Source organism: Sciurus vulgaris (genome assembly GCF_902686455.1).
Source record: "Sciurus vulgaris genome assembly, chromosome: 1".
Taxonomy (NCBI): Eukaryota; Metazoa; Chordata; class Mammalia; order Rodentia; family Sciuridae; genus Sciurus; species Sciurus vulgaris.
In genome coordinates this window covers 169,712,350-169,739,068 of record NC_136461.1, presented here as the reverse complement: position 1 = coordinate 169,739,068, position 26,719 = coordinate 169,712,350, and the positions used below count along the sequence as shown (strand labels likewise).

The 26,719-nt window shown below is 37.2% G+C and overlaps 1 protein-coding gene across 2 annotated transcripts; it reads right to left on the bottom strand.

Moving 5' to 3' along the window:
• Positions 1 to 1,249: 1,249 nt before the first annotated feature.
• On the bottom strand, positions 1,250 to 26,719 carry NDUFAF6 (NADH:ubiquinone oxidoreductase complex assembly factor 6). 2 transcript variants are annotated; one of them, XM_079141964.1, is made up of 9 exons: positions 26,443 to 26,719; positions 24,225 to 24,324; positions 21,849 to 21,971; positions 16,043 to 16,099; positions 12,740 to 12,842; positions 10,155 to 10,288; positions 9,067 to 9,168; positions 5,594 to 5,650; positions 1,250 to 2,247 (listed from the first exon to the last, which is right to left on the bottom strand). In XM_079141964.1, exons 1-9 carry the CDS (start codon positions 26,640 to 26,642, stop codon positions 2,119 to 2,121), a joined length of 1,005 nt encoding a protein of 334 aa, XP_078998090.1. In that variant the 5' UTR covers positions 26,643 to 26,719; the 3' UTR covers positions 1,250 to 2,118. The 2 variants fall into 2 exon arrangements, with proteins under 2 accessions (XP_078998090.1, XP_078998089.1); XM_079141963.1 differs by having other exon boundaries at positions 24,221 to 24,324; positions 26,443 to 26,580.

The following is a 26,719-nucleotide window of genomic DNA, read 5'->3' as shown; positions in this document are numbered from 1 at the left end:
TCTGAAATGGTTTTAAAATGTATCTGACTCCCTCAAATATTAATAAGAACCTAGAGATTTGCAAAGTAAAAAGAAATACTGGCACCATCTCAGGAAGTTTTTAGGCCAGGAAATTAATAATACAGTAAATGTTACTGAGTAAGACTCCATTTTAATCTCTAGGAGATTGGTAACTTTAATTCATCCAAATCTCTAAGCATCAAATTTAAAACAGCTTAGAAAGTATTTTGAAATGATTTACTTAATAGTAAATTGGCTTCTGAGCCAGTGAAAAATCTAGTAATCTAGTTGAGTGCTCTTAGACCCTTCTTTTTAATACCCTTAGACAGGAACAAAGACAAATTTAACCTGGGAAGACCCACAGACAATGCTAACAAAGACTCTCTCTAATGAACTCTTCAACCCCAGAGCATTCACAATCCCAAGAGGAAACATGTCCCATTTCCTTGTACTTGTCTTTGAAGATAAGCTGAAAGGCTCTCTAAAGCCACAGCATTAAACAAGAGGATGATCTTTCAGCATCAATATCAACCAAGTATAACATTCACAACCATGTTATACCTTCCTTCAACTAAACATTTATTAATTTCTACTTGCTCTAAGTAAGAGTGGCTTGCTCAGAAGTCATTCTAGTTATTGTGGAGGATACCAAGATGAATGAAACAATGCATCCTTGCCCTTGAAAACCTCTCAGTTTGAATTTTATTTACAAAATATAATTTTTTTAAAGGCATTAACTCACAATTTAAGTAGGAACTAAGTCATAACTAAGACCAGAGACTTTGGAGAAATGGGACAAATACCCTAGAGATGTTAGTGGGGTAGGAGACAAAACCATGGAAAAAAGGAAAGGGGAAATGCAAGACATAGGAAACAGTGGCATTAACTGCACAGTCCTGGGAGTTAGAGACTCATTCAGACTCCAAAGTTACCAATTACCAGCAAGGAAAATAATGTTAGTTATTCCTTAATAACTAATAATAGATATTATCTATTAATTAATATCCTTAATAACTAATAATAGATATTATCTTAATAACTAATAATAGATAATCCTTAATCTGAATTAACACATCAATTCACAGTTTCATTATTAGCTTAATTGTCTTATTATACCTGGTGTGTATTTTATAATTTAAATTTTTAATTACCAAAAGAGGGTTGGGGATGGAGCTCAGTGGTGGAGTGTTTACCTAGCATGCATGAAGTCCTGGGCTTAATCCCGAGCACCACATACACACACACAAAATACATTAATTACCATTTATTTCATAGGGCTTTTAAAAAGATTAAGTGAAAATACACACACAATGTGTGTGTTTACAGTGCTTATCACTGGGAAGCTCATGTATACAAGTTTTAAAAATATACATTTAATGGATGTTCAATATATATTAATATAATTTACACAAATACAAATTTTGCCAATTCATTTTTTTCATGATCATGATAATACTGACTGACAGACAGAAGCAGTGAGCTTAACAATAAAGTTAAAGCTTCCAGACCAACCAAACCTAAAATCAAGTTAGGGCTCCAGTTCTCACCCAGTAGGTGCCTTATCTTAGATAAATTGTCTCATCATCACGGATAAACTTTCACACAAAATTATAAAGATGAAACATTAGGGATATAAAGTCCTCTACATAGAAACTGATACTATTCAGAGGTTAAATTCATCCTTCATGACCCCCAAATAAATGCATTTCCAGGTATACAGAACACCTGAGTTTTAGATCTTGGCATACAAATTCCAGTGCTTCCTCTTTCCCTTCCTAAGGGTGAGAGAGGAAGGAAGGTATTCCCTCTGCCCACCCTCTGGCTGGAGCATGGCTCCCTCCTGGGCTCTGACTTCCCAGGGATGGCGCAATAGACCCTGTTTGGGCTGGTGGTGCCAAGGGTGGTATGTCTGGCAGATTTCTTGGCAGTGTCTTGGCACCCGAGTCCCACAGCGACTTCAGATCAGTTCTGTGAGCTAACTCAACTCCCACCCAAAAATTCTTTTTCTCCTTAAGCAAACAGTTGCTATTGTTATTAAACAGGAACCCTAACTAGTAAACTTCTGTAAAACTAACCTTGAACTAAAAAGTAAACTCACATCAACACCATGAAATTTTTCTAATATCTTTTCCTCCATGATTGAATATACAAAGATAATGGGAGTAATGTATTCTTCTTCTGTAAAGATGGGTGGAATATATCAAAATCCACTTGTTGAATTTTCTTTAAATAGTCCTCTAAAGAAACCTAAAAAAGAGAATAGTGGATACTAGGTCATAAAATAATCAAGTCTTTCAAACCAATTAAGGAAAAAGTACAAGTATTAAGGCTATTTTAGATTTCTAAGATGGTCTTCTACATAATAAAAATTTAAGTGGGAACTTAAAAAGGGAGAGAGAAAATAACAACATCTTCCAATAAGTTTCTATTAGGACAAAGTATCACAAAGCTAGTACAAAATACCAAGCACTTCTGCTTATAGTAAATAATGTTCTAGTCAAGATGTAAGGATTAGAGAAATTATGTTCTCCTGGTCTTACACAAGGATGTTTTAACCATGGTACGTAAAACAGTCTCTATCCCACCCCACAAAATGCGGTATGGCAAGAGGGAGATCAAGTTGTCTTTTTAAAAATCTATTTTGTAAAAAGTTTAATGAGTTACCATGTTCTTGCTAGAAAACATGATCTTTCAACTAGACAGAATGATCACAAGGATCACAAGGTTCCTATAAATGTCACCCATCTTTCCCTCATCACATAAAATTTTACAAAATTTTTCCAGATAGAGGCAGGATAGAAAATGCCAACAAGTCAGGTATAGTGATGCGCATCTGTAATCCAGCAACTCAGGAGGCTGAGGCAAGAGGTTCGCAAGTTCAAGGCCAGCCTCAGCTGCTTAGTGAAGCCATTAGCAACTCAATGAGATCCTGTCTCAAAATAATAAAAAAAAAAAAAAAAAAAAAAAAAAAAAGAAAGAAAAAAGGGCTGGAGATGTAGCTCAGTGGAAAAGTGGGTTTGAACCACAACAGCAGTACCCAACCAGAAGAAGAGCAAAGAAAAATAGCAACATGTGGTACTCTGTTTTTTGGTTTTGTTTTCTGTTATTTTTTGTTAATTTATAAAATTCTATTTTAAGAACTTTATTAAACAAGAAGCCCCTTAATTTTGCACTCCATGATTCTGAGGCACCGCTCCCTTCTCAAGTCATGTGCCTGTGCCCCCTAGAGTTCTGCAGCACAGAACCTGGGTGATCCAACACAGGCATTATGCCTGAAAATTCCTTAAAATACATAGCCGGAAAGAAAACTAAAGTTATTTTCTTCCTATATACTTATAAACAAGAGTGTATACATACATATTTAGCAGTTACTTCTTAAAAACCCTAATTGTACATCTATGTACAACAGATATGTGCATGAAAATGCACAGCTGCCTTGTTTTATATTAATGAAAGACCTGGAAAAATCCTAGAAATTCTCTGACAAAGAAGAAAGATAAACTGTTTATATATAGTGATATATATATATGCAGTGAAATGAATGTACCATTGCCAGATGCAATATGGAAAAAAAATCTTAAATGCTGTGTGTCCTAGAAGATATAAAAAGAAAGTGATCCATTTTTACAAAGCTTAGAAATGAAATTAAGGAACATACTATTTAGAAAAATATAAAATGGGAAAGTTTTATGAAATCAATGCCAGGGGATAGTAAGCACAAAATTTAGGAATGGTTATCTACAAGAGGAAGGCAAATGCAGGGGGATAAAATGGGGAAAACAATTCTTTTTTTTTTTTGTACTGGGGACTGAACCAGGGGCAACTGAGCCACATTCCCAGGAGGGTCTCGCTAAGTTGCTGAGGCTGACTTTGAACTCTGATCCTCCTGCCTCAGTCTCCCAGGTAGCTGGGATTACAGGCATGGGCCATGGAGATCGGCTAAAACAAGTACAATTTAATAGTGACACTGTAGTTCCTGGACTGAGTGATGAGTTCATGAGTATTTACTATGCTGTGCTGTACAATACAAGCAAACATGCATACGTGTATAGATTCATTTGTATATAAAATATTAAAAATTATAAATAATAGTAAAAAAAAATCTAAGCAAACATTCTAATGTACCTATTTCACATGTTTTCTTTATCTGAAAATATTTTGTGTATACTCACATCTCAGTATCCTTGGGCAATTGGTTTCAGGACACACACTGAGAACAGTGGGACTAGGTTAGTGGTTCTTGGGTCAAGCTGTATTTTACGACTGCTAGGAACCTTTTAAAAAGTATCAATGCCTAGGCCCAATCTCTTAGGTATTATGATTTAATTGGGGAGGGGTGCAAGCATTGTTCTAGTTTTTATTTTAAAATTCCCAAAAGTGATTCTAACGGGCAGGAAAGATTGACAACTTTTTTCACAGAAGTAAATATAACAAAGTCCTTAACCTTTATTGAGCTTACTCAGCATGTAAATAGTTGGTGGTACTTGCTTCAAATAAATATTTAAAAAGATAATTACAACAATATTAAGATAAGACATTATTTCTGGCTAGGGTGGAATTGTGGGGGTTCTAATTCCTTCTTTTGCATTCTCTCATATTATGCAAACATTTGAAATGGTAACATAATGCTTTTATAATAAGCAAACCAATAAAAAAAGAAAATTATTTCAAACACACAGAACTAGAAACTTAGGATAAAACTAGGATAGAATATGTGAAGGAATAGAAATAAGTTTTCAAATACATTTTGGAGGGAAAAGGTAGAAGGTATGTCTGGTATTATAGAAAATCTGAGTTCACAATTTTCAAAGATCACAAATCTTTGAACTTTGTTTTCTATTTATAAAATATAGTAGCCATACCTAGGTTTATCCCAGGAAGACTAGGAATAATATAATGGAAAAATCTAGTTCAGAGCCTGTCTCATGATGGGTGCCAGGTAATTGGTAGAAATTAAATTTCTCTATGTATTTTAGAACAATGGTTCTCAAAACTGGCTACACTGGAGAATCACCTAGGTTATTCTTTAAAACTCACAGATTCTCATAGGAACTGACTCCTCTTCAATCTTAAGAGTTTTATTTAGAAGACCCCAGAAATCTACATTTTTAAAAAGTTCTCCATGCTATTCTGATATAGCCAGCTCAGCACTGGGCTACGAACCAATTCTGCAATATGCTCAATTCAGTGTGGAGAAAAAAAATACTAGAATAAGCAATACTTATATAGCTTCTAGTAGCCAAACAATCCTATAAGATAGCTTGTCCTATTATTCCCCATTTTATCAATGGGTAAACTGAGGAACACAGGAGTTAAGAAAGTTAAGGTCCCGTGACTAATAAGGGCAAAGCAGATTCAACCCCATGCGGTCTGGTTGCAGATTCAGTGCTAATGACAACTCAGCTCATCAGCCTCTAGAAATACAGGAATAACCATCACCAAAAACATCATGTAATTAATAAAGCCTACTATATTGGAGGAAATAAGACTAAAGGCTCCAAATGAAAGAATTCCATGGTGAACTTTGTAAAATATAAAAGGAAATCACACATCTGCTTTGCTAATTATACGCCTTCTCTGCTAATGTACTTACCGTTTGAAGAAAAGCAGGAAATGCTTTCACAGGAACACTTTTATGGAAGGACCTAGCCTAAAAAGGAAGAGAAAAGGAAACTGGTTTGAAATATTTCTACAAATAAACACTCTCTTTCTGAAAGTGAACACCAAGCAACACCAGTAGTTTAATAACACAACTGAGGCCTCTTAAAAAAAAAACAACAACAACAAAAAACGGCTCATCTCTTGCCAATTGAGATTAGTTTCCAAAGCAAAATGGACTTGAGAGAAAGCAGCTACTGTACTATATTAAAAATTCCATTCTTTCTTATGGATTGGCTTTGACATTTTCTGCCTAACTTATAGCATTTTATAATAACTTTGGCCCTCTGGCACTGTGATAAAGGGTAAATGAAGAAATACTTGAATCAATAAATTCCAGCACCTCCCTAGTTTAGAGTGACATTACCTCCTGTTTAGATGAACAGAAGATCCTCCTAAGTGATCTTCCTACTTTTGTGTTTCCAATCTTTAATTCATTACACACAGACAGGCACATTAATGTCCTCAGGGTATCATTTCATTTTGTTTTTTCCTTCTTTTTTTTAAACTTAACTCTCTGGTTAAGTCAAGTATCAGCTGTTCATCCTGGAACTGAAAGGCCTTCACACCTGTAATCTCATCTGTCCAACCACACTCCTTACTACTCTGGGCTGTGAACATCTGGTCCACTCAGACAGATGCCCATCATTCTGCAATCATCAGGCCCTCTTATTCCTATGTCTTTACTTACAGTGTTCCTTATACTAGGAAGAGCACACACTCATTGTCTCTACTTCCTACATTGCACTTTGGGTTTACCCCCAAATGTCTATTAAAGTCTGTCAAAGATAATCCATAATTTACTAATCACCACACCCATGTTTTTTCTCTTCAGTCTCTCTCCAGTTTATAATACTTTGATATTTCCTTCTTCCCTACATTTTCAAGAGAGTAACTCAATTTTCCTATTTTTTTAATCATTCTATCTTTTCCTTCTTTCTAATAAAGTTCTTTCTCTTTTCACCTTATAAATGGAGGTAGGCCTAAAGGTTCTCTGTCCCTGGTCCTCTTGTCTAGATGTATATTCTTGAACTATAACATCCAAACTTAGAGCTTTAATTGTAAACCTTTTATAGGGATGACTCCCAAATCTATCATCTCCAGTCCTGACCTCCTTTCAAAGTCACGATCCTGCATTCTTCAATAGCCCCTCTCCCTAAAGGTCCTCTAATCCCCTCAAGTTTAATAATGTCCAGCAGTTAGTCCAAGTCTAGAGATCAGCACAAAGCATACCATTGCTTTTTTACTGTGTTTATTTCTGAATGGCACCATTATCATCTATACTTGAACACTTCATGCACCTGTGACTTTCCTGCTTCCGGATCCTGCCTCAATCCAATCAGCTTTCAAGTCACTGATTTCACTTCAGTTATGTATACATGTGTGTGTGACATATAAACATCTATTCTCTTTAAATCGCACTTTTTCTCTCTCCTAAGTAAGTCTTCTAACTGATCTCCCAACCTCCAAAATGTGTTTTCTCAAATACTGGTGGCCGTTTTCTACTGTGCAACACTAATGCCACCGCTTTACTTGATGATGATGATGATGATGATGATGATGATGATGAAGGATAATTCTATTTCACTTTCTACATGCCAGGCACTGTTATAAACTCTTCATGTAAGTTCACTCATTTACTCAAATGACTCTTTGAGCTAGGGGCTGATACTCTTTTACAGATGAGGAAACTGAGGAACAGCAAGGTTACTATCACTTGATTAGTAAATGGCAGGGCTAAAATTAAAGTCAGGTTTCTGCTTCTAGAGTTTACACATTCACCCCTATGTTCTTTGTTTCTTAAAAGCCTCCACAGCTCCCTAAATTTCTGTCCATCCACTGCTCCACCTATTTTCTAAGACTGGATTTCATATAACCTATAAACTAGTTTTCAAATCTGGCTATTTAAAAGAATTTGGAAATTTTAATTTCTACTACCTCTAGTTTTACTATACCCATCTCTAGAAAGTAAGGCATGGCAGTTGCTATTTCCTAGGCACTATACATGTCCATTGACTAGGAATACTCAGTTCCACATACAGGTCCAGGGCTTTCCCACCTCTGCAAGTCTATAGTGTTCTCAGATCTGACCCAAAACTTGGCTAGTCTTGAGCAATTTCTCAAATAAAGTCTCATGTATTTTATCAATGTTTCTGTCATGGCAGAGAACTGGGTTAGATTCCTCAAGAAATATAAAAGCTTAAGACAGAGTTTTTAAGCTCAAAGAGCTTTCAATCTAATTATTTATTTATTTAATAAATGTGAGGGTACCTATAATGTACTGGGCACTTTAGATGCTGAACAATACAGCACAGAACCAAAGTCACTCACATTCCATGAAGTAGGAAGGCAATAAACAAATAAACACACTTTTCATGTCAGGAAGTGAAAAGTGCTAATCTGGGTAAAGGTACTGAGGGTGATGAAAAGGGAAGATGTTATTTTAAATAAGCTGGCCAAGAGATATATTTAAGAGTAAGGCAGAGAGGACAGAAAGCAGAAAAACAGCAAGTAGAAAGGCCTTCGGTGCACATGTAAATGATCAAGTCTTTAGGATACACTGAAGGCTAACTCCTCCGGAGCCACTGAAATCAAGAAATAGTGCAAGGAGCTTTGGTACAGAATAGCACAGAGATACAGGACACAGAGTCAAGAAAGAGAGAGAGAGACAACAGTATCAAATCCCAAACTGAAGATGAGTTCAAGACTGAGAAGAGAAGAAAAACAAACTCTTGGAGAATATCTAAAGAGGTATGCAGGAGCAATCAGGGACCAATTAAAAAGCCAAGTTAGAGAATCAAGCGGGGAGAGTCTATTAAATTACAAATCACTTATTCAACAAGTTTAACTAGGAAAGAAAAAGAAGAAATAGAAGGCTCCACGGGCTGCCTATAAATTCAGTAGCAACAAACCAAAAGATAAAAGGGGCAACCTAACAGGAAGCAGAAGAGGGATCACTTCAGCTCAGGAGTATGAAACCAGCCTGGGCAACATAGTGAGACCTCATCTCAAAAAAATAAAAAGGTAAGGGGTTGGGGAGCAAGTTATCAGAGATGCAAGTGAAAACACCAGTGGGGGACTGCTGAGATGCAAGGTTCTAAAAAAGGGAGAAGAGAGACACCAGCAGCCATGGCAAGACACCCTGTGGATAGAGCACAGGAGGCCCACATAGCCAAGTTCAGGGCTGACTTAGTAAAGGGTGCATTCGTCTGCTGGGGAGGAAAGGGGATTTTTTTTTTTTTTAAGTGGGCAAAGTTTATGATAGTCCCTGAGATAAATCTACAGGGAATTTAATGAATAATGGAATAAAGACTGCTAAGGTAAGAATACCAGAACCATGTTCTAGGAACAGACACATCTAGAAATGATAATTTCTTAAAATGATTTGTCAAAAAAGAGGCTACTTACATGCTTTAGGTGCAAGTGTGCCTGGCTGGCAATGTCATATACTACATCCCTCACATTTTTATCTTGGGTCCTCCGTAGAAAGTCCTCTTGTGAAACACCATGCTATGTATGAAAATATACATTACATTAGGACTCTATCAGCATACTTAAAACTATCTTAGCTCAAGAAAACAAGTGAGGCTGAGGTTGTAATTCAATGGTAGAATACATGCTTGGGATATGTGAGGCCCAGGATTTGATCCCCAGAATGAAAAAAGAATGATAGAACAGTATATATAGTGTAATGCTTATTTTTTAAAAACTAAATATATGTGTGCATGTGTGTGTATGGGGACAGAGAAACACACTGCTGAAATATGCAACAAGATATTAACTAACAACAGTTGTAGGAAGAACAAAATTATATAAGCCAAAAATCAAACACCTAAGAAGTTTAAAATAATAGACAACAAAGAACCTCACACACAAAACTAAAGTTCTGATAAGCAAAATTTTTAAAATTTAGACTGAGCCAGGGGTATGGCTCAGTGGTATAGCACTTGCCTACATGCATGAGGCTCTGGGTTCAATCCCCAGCACTGGGAAAAAAAAAAAAAGATTACTTCCTCCAATAAAATAAAGAACAGACCAAGACAAACACTAGGAATAACTACTGTGATTGCTTGGAAGAGAAGGAAATAAAGCATCAATATGCAGCTACACAAAATGAGGTTCTCTAGACCTTTTTACTCATAGTTCCTCCAAAGACCAAACACACATGACACAAAATTCTGACTTGATTAACTCTGGGGCAAAAAAGAGGAAGAACACTGACAGGAAGTAATCAGTTTTACTTTCTTTTTTTTTTTTTTTTTTCATTTTTTTTAGATGTTGATGAACCTTTATTCGTTTATTTATATGTGGTGCTGGGAATTGAACCCAGTGCCTCACACATGCTAGACAAGTGCTCTACCACTAAGTCACAACCCCAGCCCCTCAGCTTTACTTTCAAAGCAGTTATTGGAAAAGACTAAGCAAAGAACCAAGAGATAACTTCACTCCCTGCATTCCTGAGGTAAATTATTAGAATGTACAAATTACAGCCTTACCTGCATACAAATATCCATAGGAAGGAACACTTTTCTTTTGCTACCATGATAGGGTGTTGCTCTCAAGCAAGTGACAATGCCTTGTGCTTTTCCAATGTGACTTGCAGCATGATCTGCATGAACATCCTTTATACCTATGATTTTGGAAATTAAACATGGCCATTCAAGTATGTGACAAATCAATAGAAACAGCACAGAGAAACCACCTAAATACACAAAAGTAGATGTTTGTCCTATTTTTTTATATACAAAAAACAGGACTTAGGCAGGACAAACTGGGCAAAGGACAAGTTGACCATTTTCCTATTAGCAGGTATCTGTTCCACAACTTTAAAATGTTTTCCCCAAACTTCAGCACACCAAGAACACAGTTAGAATTTTAATCAGTTATCAAAGAAAAACAGTACAAGTCTTCCATTTTTTCTCCTCTGTGCAATTTCCATATGACCTCATTAAAAACATAAGCTTGACAAGCAATCTGCTCTTTGCTTCCTCTTTCATTGTAATGGCATATATCACCAAGGATGCAGAACAGGCCTGGGGACTTTTATTACTCTTTTAGGGTGACATAAAGTACATAACCTTCTTCAAATGAGATGATATTATCCTCAGCCCAAATAATTTCCTCATTACAAGACATCACTAACTCGGAACAAAGTCAGAGGAGGAAAAGAACCATCAAAAACATTTTTAAAGCGAAAGAAAAATCTCATTAAGACTTTTATAAAGACAGTTTTTTTTTTTTAATATGGTGAAATTTTTTTTTTTTTTTTTTTTAATGCAAACAACAAAGAGTCATTTACTAGCAAGCTCGAGCCTGCTCCTCCGTGCACTCGGTAACCAGTGATGCTAAGAGGCCCCAAGCCCTTGTTTAGCAGGGTTTTTATAATGAAAGGCAAGCAGTTTTACAGTGTTCTTTTTAATTCGTTAACATATAAAATTGTATACAAAGCATGTTATTTTAAGTTCTGGGTCACCCTGACTTCCGAGAGGAGGGTTATCATTATCTTTAAGTTTGCTTTTGTGCCAGCAAGGTTTGCTTTTGGGTCAGTCACCTAGCCTTTACAGATAAGAGATGAAAATTCTTTGCAGTTTTTATGAGGGGTTGAGGTCAGTTTGGGAAGAGCCTCGTATTTGTATTTACACAGGTGCGGGCTCTTTCTATCTTTACATTCCCCCCTTTCCAAGAACATTTAAAGAGCCAATCTTGGGTCTCTATAGTTTTAACCCTTGCTGCTTCACAGGCTAATATTGGGCCCTTAGCACCATTAGCTGTACTGTATTTATTCTATCTTTAATGAAAGCAATTAACTTATTGATTATACAAGGTCCTATAGTTAAAGCTAGTAGCAACAATATTAGGGGTCCCACTATAGCGGACACCAGAGTAGTTAACCAAGGGGAAAAATTGAACCAGGATTCAAACCAGCTCTGACTAGCTTCCCGTTCTTTCTGTTTGTTAGTCCTTCTCTGACTTTTGCCATATTATCCTTTATTATCCCAGAGTGATCTATATAAAAACAACATTCTTCTCCCAGGGATGAACATAGACCTCCTTGCTTACAGTCTTTAAAGGCAGGTAAATTTGGTAATCAATGAGCTTTGGAGATCCTTAACATTTTATTCTCCCAGGGGCAGTCTCCAATTTCCAGAGGCAGATGGGTTTCATGGCCTTCATTTCCTCGATTTGACCCAATCCCCTATTTCTACACTAACTACCTGTTCTTAATTCTGGCTTCATCCCCCCCTTTTGCTATAGGAACTCCTAACTGCTATAAAAAAGAAAGGGGGTGCCGATCATTCTGGCTGCTTCGAAGCTGAAAGGGGGCAGTGAGGGGCAAGCAGTTTGGAGTTCCCTTTTTTAAAAATCGGGTCAATCGAGGGGTCCAAGGTAGAAGTCTGGTTGGGGAAGAGCAGGTTGTAAAGTCATCTGGGGGTGGGTGCTTCCAGGAAGACCAAGTTTCTATAGTTTTCTAACATTACATCTCTATGTAAGTTTTTCTGAGCAGGCTGTAGGTATTCCCACTCCTCTTCAGTGAAATCAATGGCCACATCCCAGAATGTCAACAGTTCCATTTCTTGGTGCTCAGGAGCCAGGTCTGCTCCCTGGGGATCTTCAGCACCCCCACAGCACAGCAACAAGGGACTCCAAAATGTGAAAATGAATCCTAGAGCGGAATGGCAAGAATGGCGGACACAGGAAGAAAAAATCCTACCAGATTGTGTCTGGTGAAATATTATTGACAGAGAAGAAAGAATCAGGCTACAGGCCTTTCAAACTGTAGGAGATGCTATAGTAAAAAAGTAAAACATTCAGCAATTACCAGATTATTAACTATAGCATTCCTGCAAAGTACCTAAAGTGCCTTTGTGAGAGACTGAGTACTTGGAATAGTCTGTACTGCAAAGGAGAATATACATATTCCCCTTTTGCTATTAAAAAAAAAAAAAAAAAAATGTACCTTTACAGATAACATAAAGAAAAATTTCAGTGCTAAACTGGTTAGATTGTCACATTAGGAAATAGTGAAATCTGAAAGGTATTTTATTTGAAAAGAGAAATATGAAATAGAAAAACAACTTACCCAATATTTCTAGTGTTAAATAAAGCAGAGAACTCTGTGTGTTTTCAGCATAATGTTCAAGTTCCTGGATATTACGATATGCTTTGTCATCTAAATTTTTTTCCTATAAAGAAAATGCAAGTAAAGTTTGTTGAATTATCAATATTTTATATAGAAAATTGCTATTTTTATCCTAAAGAAATATCATTTAGCACATTTGTTTAGTATACAATAAGATTAAAATAACATTCATTAAAATATTATAGTCCTACAAATTCAAGTTACAAATCAGCTTTCAAAATAAAACTAAGGAAAAATCTTAGTGCACAAATCACCACAGACATGGAGTTGGCTTAATTTTTATTCCTCCTAAAACCCAAGGTAATAAGAAACCTTGATTTTACTAGGTGGGTATATGGTAACTCTATGTTTAACTTTTGGACCAAACGCCAAACTGTTTTTCCAAAGCAGTTATACCATTTTACATGCCCACCAGCAATGTATGAAGAGTTCTAATTTCTCCTCATTCTCACAAATACTTGTTCTTGCTCTTCTTTTTTATTATATCCATCCCAATGGGTATGATTAGAATTGTTCATTTATGATAGCCAGCCTAATCATGTGTGATTTCATGGCCTTGATTTGCACTTTCCATCTTTTCAAGTGTTTATTAATCATTTGTATATCTTCTTTGGAGAAATGTCTATTTGAGTCCTTGGCACTCCTTTTTTTTTTTCAAACTTTTTTGTATTTTATGCATTTGCAAATTAATCTTTTTTTAATTTGTCCTTTGCCCCTTTTCAAACTGTCTTTTCACTGTTGAGTTGCAAGAGCTCCTCCTGATCCCATAAGACACTACTATATAACTGGAGAATATTTTCTCCCATTCTCTGACTTTTCATCTTCTTAAAGTATTTAATTTTGATGAAGTCCAATTTATCTATTTTCCCATTTCTTGAACTGTCTTTGATATCCTAAATAAAAAAATAATCGCCTAACCTAAAATCACAAAGATTCATACCTATGTTTTCTCCAGAGTTTTGTAGTTTTAACTCTTGCATTTAGGTCTCTGATCCACTTTGTTAGTTTTCATATATAGTGTGAGGTAGGGGGTGCAGGATTCTTTCTTTTGCATATGGATATCCAGTTGTCCCAGCACCATGTGCTGAAAAGGCTATTTCGCCCCAGCACCAAAAAAAAAAAAAAACCAAAAAAACGAGAGAGAGTATTTTTCCCCCACTGAATTATCTTGACACCCTTATCGCTCACCTGACCATAAATAAGTGGGTTTATATCTGGAACCTCATTTCTATTTTGTCGATCTATACCCTTTATCAATACCACATAGCTTGGTTACTATAGCTTTATAGCTTAGTGTGAAAATAAGGGCTTTGTTCCAACTTTGTTCTTTGTCAAGATTGTTTTGGCTATTCTAGGTCATTTGCATTTTCTCATGAATTTTAAGTTGAGCTTGCCAATCTATAGAGCAAAGAAGTTGTAATTTTGATAAGAGTTCTGTCAAATCTGTAGATCAATATTTGATCTCAGTTTTTTACTTTTAAACATCTTCCTCTTCAAATGCCAAATGTTATTTTTCATTAAATAAAAGGTACCTCTGTCTTGAGTTTTCTCATTTTATCTTTTTCTTCAATATTATTTTTAGTTGTCAATGGATCTTTTATTTTATTTATTTATTTAAATGTGGTGCCAAGTCTTGAATCCAGGGCTTCACACATGCCGGGCAAGCGCTCTACCACTGAGCCACAACTCCAGCACTCATTTTATCTTGTAAAAACAAAAAACACCATAAAAACAGATTTTCTTAATGCTAATTCACTCTGAGCAATTTCATTTTTAATGCTAAAGTCATCACCCAGAATTCAGTTCTAAGAATTTACTACAGGATTCCAATCACTGGAATTGTCAGACTTACTTTCTTCCCTCAGAAATATGGACACATATCCATGCACTTGGATGTACATAAAATGACTACTTGGATGTATGCAAATGACTACTTGAGTAAATGACATTAAGAAGATACTAGTAATTCTTTAAGGTATGATAATTGTGTGGTAGTTATGTTTTTGAAAAGTCTTTACATTATTAAGATATATATGCATTTGCAGATCAAATGGTACAGCTGGGATAGACTTTAAAATAAGCCAATGGGATTATTTTGAGGAGTGTTGGGGGCTATGCTATGCGGACTATGCCAAGATGGCGCCTGGCAGCCAGCCAGAAGTTGTTTTGATCACATCGGCGGTGAGAAAGTCGGTTAACATAAACACACTCAGGTGCTTTATTTTTGGCTGTATTCAAGTGAGTCCACGCACACAAAGCGTGCACATGTGTTCCCGAGTACTCCTGCTCTTGCCTGCTCGTTTTGACCTTTACCGTGATTGGACAGCTAGCTCCTTGCCTGATCTTTGCTTAACTAGCGTTGACCCTACCCTTCGCCTCCTGGAGGGGATATAAGCCGGCTCTCCTTGAGCACCGGGTTCCGGGTTTCTGAATCATCAATAAACCATTTAGAATTCAAGAGTCTCACTACTAATTGTCTCCTGCGCCAAATTGACTCTGTTGGACCGCGTCAGACGGGGAGTTGGTAGAATACAGATGCAACAAGATTGGATATGTGTTAGTAACTATTAAAGCCAGGTGACAAATACCCAAAAGTATATTATAGTATTCTACTTCTGCAAAAGTATGAAAATGTCCAATTAAGAAAACCAAATACGCAAATGGTATGCTGTTACTCCATGTACAAACAGAAACAACATGCATCCCATTTGTTTACAATAAAAATTTTTTTTTAAATTAAATTAAACTAAAAACAAACAAACAAACAAAAAAGAAAACCAAATAGCCAGATGTGGCGGTGCATTCCTGTAATCCCAGTGACTAGAGAGACTAAGGTAGGAGGCTTGAGGAGGATCACAAGTTCAAGGCCAACCTCAGCAACTTAGTGAGGCCCTGTCTCAAAATAATAAATAAAAAGGGCTTGGGATGTAGTTTAGTGGTGAAGTGCCCCTGGGTTCAAACCCCAGTATCACAAAATAAAAAATAAAATAAGATTTAAAAAAAAAAAAAAGTGTGTAGCTGTGCAGACACATGCTTCTGCCTAGGTGCCTGTCTTCACCTGTGTCTCCGAGTATAGGAATAGAGAGCCAAGGGTAGTGGCATATAAAGATGAAGGACAGATAAAATGGCATAGTTCTCAAAAAACTTCATCTAAAATATTAATACACATAGATATCTTCCCTGAAGAATTAGCTTAAGGATTAAAAAGAAATAAACCTTAAGACTTGGACAATTTCAACTTACTCTTTCATCAATGATTTTCATAAGCCATCTTTTAGTCAGATTATGTCTTCTGACAGCCTAAAAGAAAACAAGAGTGTTGTAAGTTTTTGGAAAGTATTAAAAATGACTTACACAGACTAGACTAAAATAGACAAATCAAATTAAAAACTAAGTAAAGTAGCATCTGTAATAAGTCATCACCATATAAGATAGCCGTGTTAGGAAAGTATCACTAGAAAACATTTAAAAACATTTCCAGCCTCTTTCTCTGTGTGCTTCCTTGGCTGCCATGAGGTGAGCAGCTTTGCTCTGCCACAGCCACCATGACGTTATGCCTCGCAAGCCCTCACAGCAATTGGGCCAAGTGACTATGAACTAAAACATGATGCCATCACTCACTCAAAGAAAACAGGTTCTCTGCCATGAGGATACTCAAAGTCCTATGCAGAGGTACAGAGCTGAGGCAACAATCACACAAGTGACCCAACTTAGAAGTAAATCTTCAGCCCCTCTATAAAGTGTAACCCCATAAGTCTCTAAGCCAAACACAACCAGTGAAGTTGCTCCTAGATTTTTTTTTTCTTTTTTCGGGGGGATGGGAAGGGGTACTGGGGATTGAATCCAGGGGAGTTTTACCACTGAGCTACATTCCCAGTCCTTTTTTAAATTTTGAGACAGGGTCTCACTAAGTTGCTGAGGCTGGCCCCAAACTTGAAATCCTCCTGGTTCAGCATTCCTGAATCACTGGGATTTCACATGTTTGCCACTGTGCCTGGCAACAACATTTATTTCTTAAAATATAGAAGTTTGGAGAAATAGACTATTTTCTGCAGGTTAGAAGCAAAATTTGATCCTGTGGTTGTTATCCTCCTCTTTCCCATTCCATTTATTGAGAATACTGATAATAAGGTTATTAGAAGCAGAAATAAAGATTACTTAGGAAGAGAAGACAAAAGAAGGTTGAAATGTAATCTCACAATTCCCTGTTCCATTTATTTCCTAAAATATAATCTTACAAAAGACATTAGTGATAGAACATTTTCTCTTCCACACCTCCCATTGGAATAGAGTTAGCTTATTTTCTCAAAAGTAAAAATAAAACAAATGTATCAACATTTAAACACCTTTGATAATAAAATTAAAATAAATTTAGGGATCTAAAAAAACCACTTCTAAGATAATATTTCTAATATTTTTCTAATAAATGTATTGCCCCTCTATACCATTAGTAATTTAACAGCTCCACTTTCATATAAAAATAAGAATTAACTACTGAGCTTCTGTATTATGTGATGCACCTTGATGTCTATGTTTACACGTCACATATGAGCTTTTCCTCATAGGATAAAGATTTTATTTAGCAAAAATAACCACTTCTCTAAAAATGAAAGAGTAACTAAAACTCCTGTGAAAATACTCTGCAGGGCAGACTGTTATATTAGCAAGGAAATATACTCTAGCAGGAGGGAGCTCACCTGTACCCAAAAAGTAGTCTCAAAATAACTCCCTGCAAAGGAATTGGGGCTCTGGAAAATGTGTGCTTCCAGAGTTGGGAAAAGGGGAGGTTCAAGAAAATCCCAGAATATCTAATTGTGCAAAAAAAAAAAAAAAGATGGAGGGATGTTATAAGGACACAGATGTCAATTTGAAGGGGCTCCCAGTCTGGGAGAGTTCTGGAACAATCTGAACACCAAAATGATTAAATACACTAATGAATTATAAAACACTGCAAAAAACAAAACAAAACAAAAAATACACACAAATTCTCAAGTCCACACCAGTAATTGGTAAGCAAAAAAATAAATACAGGAGAGGAAAAGCTTATTTTTACAGAATATCAAGTGCCAAATGTGTTGGAGTTGAGAAATTATCTTTTTGGGACTTTTTGTTGTGCTTCGGTTTTGCAATACTAGGGATTGAACTTGTACATGGTAGGCAAGCTCTCTACCACTGAGCTATAAATATCCCAGTCCTTTTAATTTTATTTTGAGACAGGGTCTTGCTAAGGTGCCCAGGCTGGTCTTGAACTTGGAATCCTCCTGCCTCAGCATACCAAGCAGCTGGGATCACAGGTGTGTGCCTCTATGCCTGGCTGAGAAATTATCATTTTACAACCACAATGATAAATATTGAATATATAAGAACCATCAATGACTGCTAAGTTTATGGGAAAATTTTTGAGGACAAGCAGGACATTTGTGCATTTTAAAGTATCTCCCCAAAGTTGATTTTTTAGTTACAAAGAGGATTATGATTACAGAGTGAGGAAAACAGGGAACATCTTGACTGGGTATTCAAAATTAAGAATGCCAATAAAGGACAGATGGACAAAGTATTCTTCCAAATATGATCCCTTGAGAAGGACCTATCGCCTACTAAGTTCCAGTCAAGATTCTATAACCTGAATCTAATAATGAGAAAACATTAGACAAATCCAGGAGGATTTACTCTAGGAGGAAAAATAGTAGGAAGACTATACTTAAAAAAAAAACATCAATGTCAGGATGGGGACGTAGGTCAGTGGTAAAGCACTTGCCTAGAACACAAAAGGTTCTGGGTTTAATCCCCAGTATCACCCAAAACAAAGTCACTGTCATAAAAGGATAAAGATATGGGCTGGGTGCAATGGCACTACCTGTAATCTCAGTTACCTGGGAGGCAGAAGCAGGAGGATCACAAGTTCAAAGCCAGCCTGAACAACTTAGTGAGAACCTATCTTTAAAAAAAAACAAAAACAAAAACAAAACAAAAACGCAAATCTGGGCAAAGCTCAGTGGTAAAGCATCCCTGGATTCAGTCCCAAGTACTGCTAGAGAAGGTCGGGGGGACAAAGAGAGAGATATAACAATTAAATACTTGACCCCAGACCGTATCCTACACTAGAGGGAAAATGCTATAGTGGACATTATTAGGTCAACTAACAAAATTGTAATATGAATGGAAAATTAGATAAAAGTATTATATAAGAGAATACCCCCGTTCTTAGGAAATATCAAAATGATTTAGGTTAGAGTCACAAAGTATATAACTGAGTCAGGAAAAAAATTATGAACACAAATATACATATACACACACACATATATATGAATATACAGAAGCAGGAGAGAGGGATGAAAGGGGAAGGAGGAATGCTCACAATAGATCTAAAAATGAGATAAAATGTTAATACGCCAATGTAGGTAAAGGATATAAAGATGTTCATTGTACTATTTTTAATTTGTAACCTTTCTGAAAGTTTGAATTATTCCCAAGTAAGTTTTTAAAACACTATTTTTTGCCAAGTCAACACTAGGTATAACATAAATATAAATATAGCAGTGAAACAAAGTTTTGGGGATATCCTATACTTCAACTAAGAATCTCAGATGTCATTGATACTAGAAAGCAAGTGGCAGCATGCTCATCAATACACATTTATGTGACAAAGGTGTAAGTATAAAGAACGGAGCCCACAATGCCTGGCAGGAGCCTGACAGGGCTAAAAGGGCTGTGTGAAGTTGGTTCCAAAATGTTCTCAGCACTATTGCTATTTTCTCTCAGGGCTCCCCATGGGCTTCTCTCCCAAATTCCAGAAGTCAGCCAGTCATTACAAACTCCTGCTCTTGTTTTATTTTATGTGTTTGAGGGTGTTAGGCATGTTTGATCTTTGTAACTATGCCATTTAGTGCTGTTCCTGACATGTAAAAATACTTAATATTTCATCAGTGAAAAGTCAAACTCCTATTTACTTAAGGATGAAACTATAATGGCCACAATTCCTTGACCACAAAATATCGTTCAGTCTCATTCTGAAGGAACTTAGAGATCAAGGTAAAAGAATGAATATTTAAAAAGAGCTGAATAAAGTATCAACTTTGGAAAATGAAGCCAAATTGAATAAAAACCTTGACTCAACATAAATTCAAACTACAACTCATGATCATACACAGAGAAATGGCGAAGTCAGAGAAGTCTATCTAGCATGTAAAAGAAATCATAAATATTCAACTATTTTGTACCCTGAAAAATGTCAATGGAATAGAATACAGAAAAATGTCACTGCTTCCCCTCTAAAAAGGACCTGACAGTCTTCAAAGAACCAATGGGAAGCTTTACTAGATTACAATGAGCATATAGTTCAACAGACTGGCAAGGGACAGAGAATATGCAACAAGAACAAGTGCTCCGGACACTACCTGCTTCTTTCAAATATTCATATTAACCTTATAGGTCACATTGGAAAGTCAGTCAACATTAATCATCAAAATTTAAGCACCTTGTGTTGGATATATAGTTCAGAGATAGAGCACTGCTTGACATGCTCAAGACCCTGTGATCCTCAGCACCACAAAAATAAATAATAAATAACAAGCATTTATTAAAATTCAACAAAGTGTCGATCCAAAATTGGTGCATATGTACACATACAACAATTCAGATGGTTTTTTAAGAGATGGTAAGGAAATATAAATTTGTATTAAAGAAATTTCTGATCTTCTACTGTATTTCCTAACAGAGGCCACAGAACTTTTGATACAAGTCAACATAAACCCATACTGCAGCAGAGTTTATGTGTAAAACAATAAACAGGGTTTCTGGATCTTAGAGCAGCTTTTCTCTCTACTAGGTACCCTGGTGGACCTTCTTGAAGTGGAACAAACAGAGGTAGTAAACAACTAGTCTAATACTCACAGCTTCCCATCCACTCTTTCTTCTGAGTCCCCGGTGTGGGGGTCTGGCTTTCCATCTTTACTGGGGCTCTGTGAAGTCAATCTGGAGCCTAGAAACCAGGCCTGCCTCTGCTGGTGCACAGACCTGAGAAGAGGTGTACCACTGTCAGGTCTGTTAGTGGTTCCTATTACAGAAACCCTCTTTTGGCACTTATCATATTACAATAGGGACACAGATCAGTGACAAATGACATCTAATTCCCTTCCATCATGCATAATTTACCATGTCTCTAAACTATGACTGTTTATGTCTGACTGTTTATGAATGAGGAATCCATATACCTACTTTAATATAAAGTTATTTACTCTATACATCTAGCAATAGAAGTAATATTCTAGCCCATAGGGATCCATTCTCTAACACCTAAAATTTATCAATTATGAGCAATTTTATTAAACTGGATAAGCTAGTTTTAGATTTGTGTTTGGAATATGCTGAGAACAAGTCTTTCTTCACAAAAAAATTAATAGTTTGTTCTAGAGCACAGAGTTTGGATCAAAACACTGGTACGAGGAGCTGCTGGGCAGACAGAACAGAAAATTTATCTGCCACTGCATCAGAATGTGCAAGGTTTAAATTCTGCAACCAAATATGGAAATATATGAGTAATTTACAGTATAAAGAGACCACATTCTTCTTTTTTCCTCCAATAAGTAATACAACAAAAACCTGTACAAATTACCAATGGATGATTTTAAATACCTCTGCAAAGAAAAATAAGATAAAAAATAAATTCTTCTAGGGGTGGCGCATGCCTGTAATCCCAGGGGCTCAGGAGGACGAGGCAGGAGCATTGTGAATTCAAAGTCAGCCTCAACAAAAGCAAGGTGCTAAACAACTCAGTGAGACCCTATCTCTAAATATAATACAAATAGGGCTGGTGATGTGGCTTAGTGGTCAAGTGCCTCTGAGTTCAATACCCAGTACCCAAATAAATAAATTCATTCTTCTGCCAAAATTAACAAAGACCTAAACATTATGTGGACCTAAGAAAAATTTTCAGGATTCCACTATTATCACCTCTAACCAAATTGTATCCTACAATTTGGCTCAAAAAATATCCTTATAAATCAAAAGCAACAATTTCTTTTATTTATTTATTTATTTATTTTTTTACCTTCCATAGTTCAATGGCCACAGGTTGATGTGGTGGATTGTCATGATATATTTCTTCTACAGTTTTTTTCCAAAACTGCATTCGCATCAGTCCAATTGTTTTCTCAGAGACTGAGTCCTTGACCTGTAAATAGCATTTAAAAATTTTAATAAATACACTGTCAGCAGTCTGAAAGAACAGTATTTGTTAAAAAAAAAAAAAAGGTATGTATATATGTAGACAGAATGATTAAGGAGGAAAAAATATTAACAAAAGGAATATGGATATTCTTTTTACTACTCTTACTTTTCTGTATATAAAATTATTTCCAAATAAAGTTTTTCTAAAAAAACAGATTCTGAGATTGTGAAGGAGTTTGGGTTTCTTGGCAAAGTTTAGGATTCACATCCCAGTAGCAAAGAGTACAGCAATACAGCAGCAAAGGTAATCCTTTTAAAATGTGACCAAGAGATGATGTCCCCCTCCAATGGCTGCCCCTCTCATTCAGCATAAAGATCAAGTGACCACAGTCATCTCCAGACCTGATCTTTCTGACTCAGGTGTCTCCATCTTCATCTCCCATGCTCCCTTTCTCCCTGCATCCACACTGGCTTTCTGTTCTCTGAATTTATCAGGTACGCACAAGCCTTGGAGCTTTTATACTTGCTATTCTTTCTGCCTAGAACACCCTGCCCCTCTATCTGCACAATTCACTCCCTCACCTTCAAATTTTTGCTCCAATACCTCCTTCTCAGTGAGGTTTTTCCTGACCACTCTATGTAAAATAGGAAACCTTGCTATGCTCAGTTTTCCCTCTCCCTTATCCCACTTTACTGTTCCCCACAGAAATTGTCTTCTCTGATACATTATACATTTATTTGTTCACTAAATGCAGGAACTTTGCAAATTTTATTCAATGCTATAACCCCAGGACCCAAAATAGTATCTAGCATATTTTAGACAATCAATTCTTGCTGAATGAGTGGACAAAAAAGAGTATACATGCAAAGAAGTAGCAAGATGCTCCTAAAAAGTGACAGAATTCAGAGGAACCCTGAGAGCTTATTAAAAATGGAATTTTAATCATTTATGAATTATAATGGAATACCACAGTGGTGATTGTTTATGGCCAGACTGTGACGGACTTAACATGCTGATGTGTAGTTTAAATCTGACAAAGGATGAGGTGAAAACTCATGACCCATGACATCTAGGAATACTTTAGAGAAAAAAAAATAGCCAGTCTAATAGACTCTGTCAATTCATAGTTGTGAATCTCAGCTTTACCTTTTATGCATTTCTTGTTCATTTCCTATCTAATTCAGGAGAGAAACTGTGCCAAACTTGCCATTCTTTTCAAGACTCCAAATTCTTTCCTGCTCCTTCACTCTCAATATCTCAACTCCCCAATCAATTTACTGAGTAGAACAAGGCCATTTTACTTAAACTTCCTCATTTCCACTCCTCATTTCAATTTGCCTTGTATTGGCACACATAATCTACATTTGTAAAGAAAAAGTCTCTCTCCTTCCTTTGTAACTCTTAAGACAAAAATAAGTAAGCATGCTCTAAGGTCTGAGTTTGCTAAAATTTCTTTCATCCCCACTTCACATTGAAGTTATAACATCAATTTTAAAAGCGTTTTGAAAGCTGGGCTTGGGGACAAATACTTACAATACCAGCTACTTGGGAAGTTGAGGCAGGAGGATTACAAGTTCAAGGCCAGCCTAGGCAACTTGCCTAAAACTTGTCTCAAAAAAAAAAAATTAAAAGGAGAAGATGGGCTGGGGATATAGTTTAATGGTAGAGCACTTGCCTAGCATGCACAAAGCCCTGGGTTCAATTCCTAGTACAGAAAAAAAAAAAAAAAAAAAAGGGCAGAGATGTAGCTCAGTGGTAAAGTACCCTGGGTTCAATCCCCAGTCTCTCTCTCTCTCTCTCTCTCTCTCTCTCTCCCTCTCTCTCTCTCTCTCTCTCCCTCTCTCCCTCTCTCTCTCTCTCACACACACAAACACACACACACAAATGCTGGAAAAACTTCCATGTACATGTAGATTATGTACTTGAAGAGAATAAGTAGTAATACTCTGATTAACCTACTCAATGAACAGATAAATGTGCAATGTTAATTGCATAGTTTTGTAATATTCTCAGAAAAGAAATTTAAAATTTCAGCACGTTATTTCTAGAGAAATTAAGTTCATCAGCTAGTTTTATTTTTTGGTATTGAATTAAGCCTAAGCATTTACCAGAAAAAAGAAAACACCAGCAGAGATCTTAAATACATCTAATATAACTATTACAACCATATTTCTTTAATATAGTTATATTTGTTCTGTATTAAACACATTATATCACCATCTTGCAAAGAATATTTTAAGGTATTTTAATACCAGCCTGAGCCAGTTCCACATTGAAGGCTCTCAGTGCAAAAGCAGAGCTTCGAGATTCTGCAGGGAGCAGCAGGGAACATAAATAACTTTCATAATCTCGTTTCCTGTAACAAATAGAAAAAAAAAAAGGTAGTTACTCTTCACTTTTCAAACTGCACACAAAAATACTGACCAAAATTAACTGAAAACAATGAGGCTTTCATTCAGAATAGGTCTGACCTTTCTTATCTTGTACAATTACTTCTTTTTAACTATAAAAAAAAGTACTTGCTCCCAATCTCAGAACAGTTAAAAAAAAATCTCATTTTATTATTATTTACATAGTACTCATAATTTTAATTGTTTCAGAGTCATTTTGCTTGTAGTAAAAGTTCAAATGAGCTACAAAAGAAGAAATCAAGTTAAGAAAATAGTTTATGCAAGTACTGGTATGAATTCAGAGTTCTTCAATACATAGATAAATAGAGATTAGAGATAAGACATGAAGTTGGGCATGGTGTCACACACCTGTAATACCAGCACCTTGGGAGGCTAAGACAGGAGGATTGAGAGTTCAAAGCCAGCCTCAGCAATGGTGAGGCGCTAAGCAACTCAGTGAGACCCTGTCTCTAAATAAAATACAAAATAGGGCTGGGGATGTGGCTCAGTGGTTGAGTGCCCCTGAGCTCAATTCCTGGTACCAAAACAAAACAAAACAAAACAAAACAAAAAGACATGGAAACCAATGTAGGAGTGTATGTGCACATGTTTTCCAGCAGCATTTGCTGAAAAAAATCTAGAAACAATATCCCCCACATATTCCCAGCATCAGTGAACATACCAAGCACCTGGATCTTGGTTCCTAAAACTATTCTTCACTGAAAGAACCTAGGGGTCCTTAGAGGAACAACTGACTCCAGGGCTGGGGCAGTAAAATAAAGGACAAGCCTGAAATATCTTCTTGAGCAGGAAGATATGTTTAAAGAAAGGGGGAAATTTGTCAAAAGAACACAGAAACTGGCTTGGCATGGTGCGCAACAGCTTGAACATCAAAAGAATAAAGACAGTTGGATATAGTGGTATGCTCAGGAGGCTAATGCAGAAGGATCACTTGAGTCCAGGAACTCAAGGTCAGTTTGGGTAACAGAGAAGACCTTGTCTAAAAACAACAAAATAATCGCTGGAGATGTAGCTCAGTGGTTGAGTATATGCCTAGCCCATGGAAGGAGCTGGGTTCAAGCTCCAGCACTGCAAGGAAAAAAAAAAAAGGCAAACAATGCACTGAAACACTTGTATTTTTAAAATTTCTGTGCCTAATCAAATCCAAGGTAGTTTAGTTATTCTAGTATCAGAAGCCCTTGGGACCAGGTACCTTAAGACACTATACCACTTAGAATGATGACCTAGTAAAAGCAAGGCCCTGGGTTCATCCCTAGCAGGAGTGGAAAAAAAAAAAAACAAAAAAACATAAAAAACAAAACCTTTACCCTATTGTTTCCAATGAAGGAATGCGGGGAGATGTTAAGCCACTGGTCTCTAGAGTCAAACCTGGATGACAAGGCAGCCCCAACCCACCTCTACAAATATTAAGGAGCCATTCGCAAATGCCAACCTTTCCCAGAGCTACCTGAAGAAACAAAACACTTCAAGTCTCTGACTTCATGAGGCTACTCTAGTGAACCTCTGGCAAACTCCCCGAAACCCCATTTCCTCATCTATCACATCAGATAATAACGATTTACACTGCACTCAAAGTGCCCTTATTTATGTGCCAGGCATCGTTCTAGATGCTTTCTCACAACCCTAAACAGTAGGTCTACATCTGTCCGTCACAATTTATAATGGGGATTAAACAAATTAACTATAAACTACTTTTAACAACGCACATCGTCATAGAACACGCTGTAAACTACCGTTGTTAAAACTTACTACTAGCTCTTATGTGAATAAAAAGGGGTATGCATGCAAAAACGTATACGAAGGTTAAAAATCAAGGTTCTGGCAAGGTGACGGGTGCGGGCAGGCGAAGAAATCTTGCCACGATTTAGTGGCGCGTGTGACTGTCCCTGTTGCCTCACTCCCTCCACACGCGCGCACCCGGACGCACCACAACGCACAGAGCCCAAAGCGACCCGAGGAAGGCGTTGGTCCCCCAAGCGGAGCAGGACACTGGTCCCGGCAGCGCCCACCCGACCCAAGGGCAGCAGTACCACCTGCCGCCGGGGCAGGCCGGGCTGGCTCACCGCAGCAACTCCAGGCAGTAGTGGTCAGTGCCCGAGGCGCCCAGTCCACTGGTCGCCGCCACGCTCCGCCGGGTCACCGCGGGCCCCGGGAACCGCAGTACGCGCGCCCACATACTCCGGGGCCCCGGCCGCCGGCGGCACAGGCCGGGGACGCCAAGCTGCAGCGGGCGGCAGACCGAGCCCAACGTGGAGGCCGCCATGACGCTGGCACCGCGTGCCCTTCGACCCCGCGCCGACGGCGCACAGCGACGCCCCCTGCAGGTCCCGCGCCCGCCTA

Coding starts and splice junctions, on each gene's coding strand:
- NDUFAF6 (XM_079141964.1), bottom strand. CDS start 26,642: ATGGCGGCCTCCACGTTGGGCTCGGTCTGCCGCCCGCTGCAGCTTGGC. Junction 24,325..26,442: donor TACTGCCTGGAGTTGCTGCG/GTGAGCCAGCCC, acceptor TATTTGTTACAG/GAAACGAGATTATGAAAGTT. Junction 16,100..21,848: donor TGGCCATTGAACTATGGAAG/GTAAAAAAATAA, acceptor GTTTTCTTTTAG/GCTGTCAGAAGACATAATCT.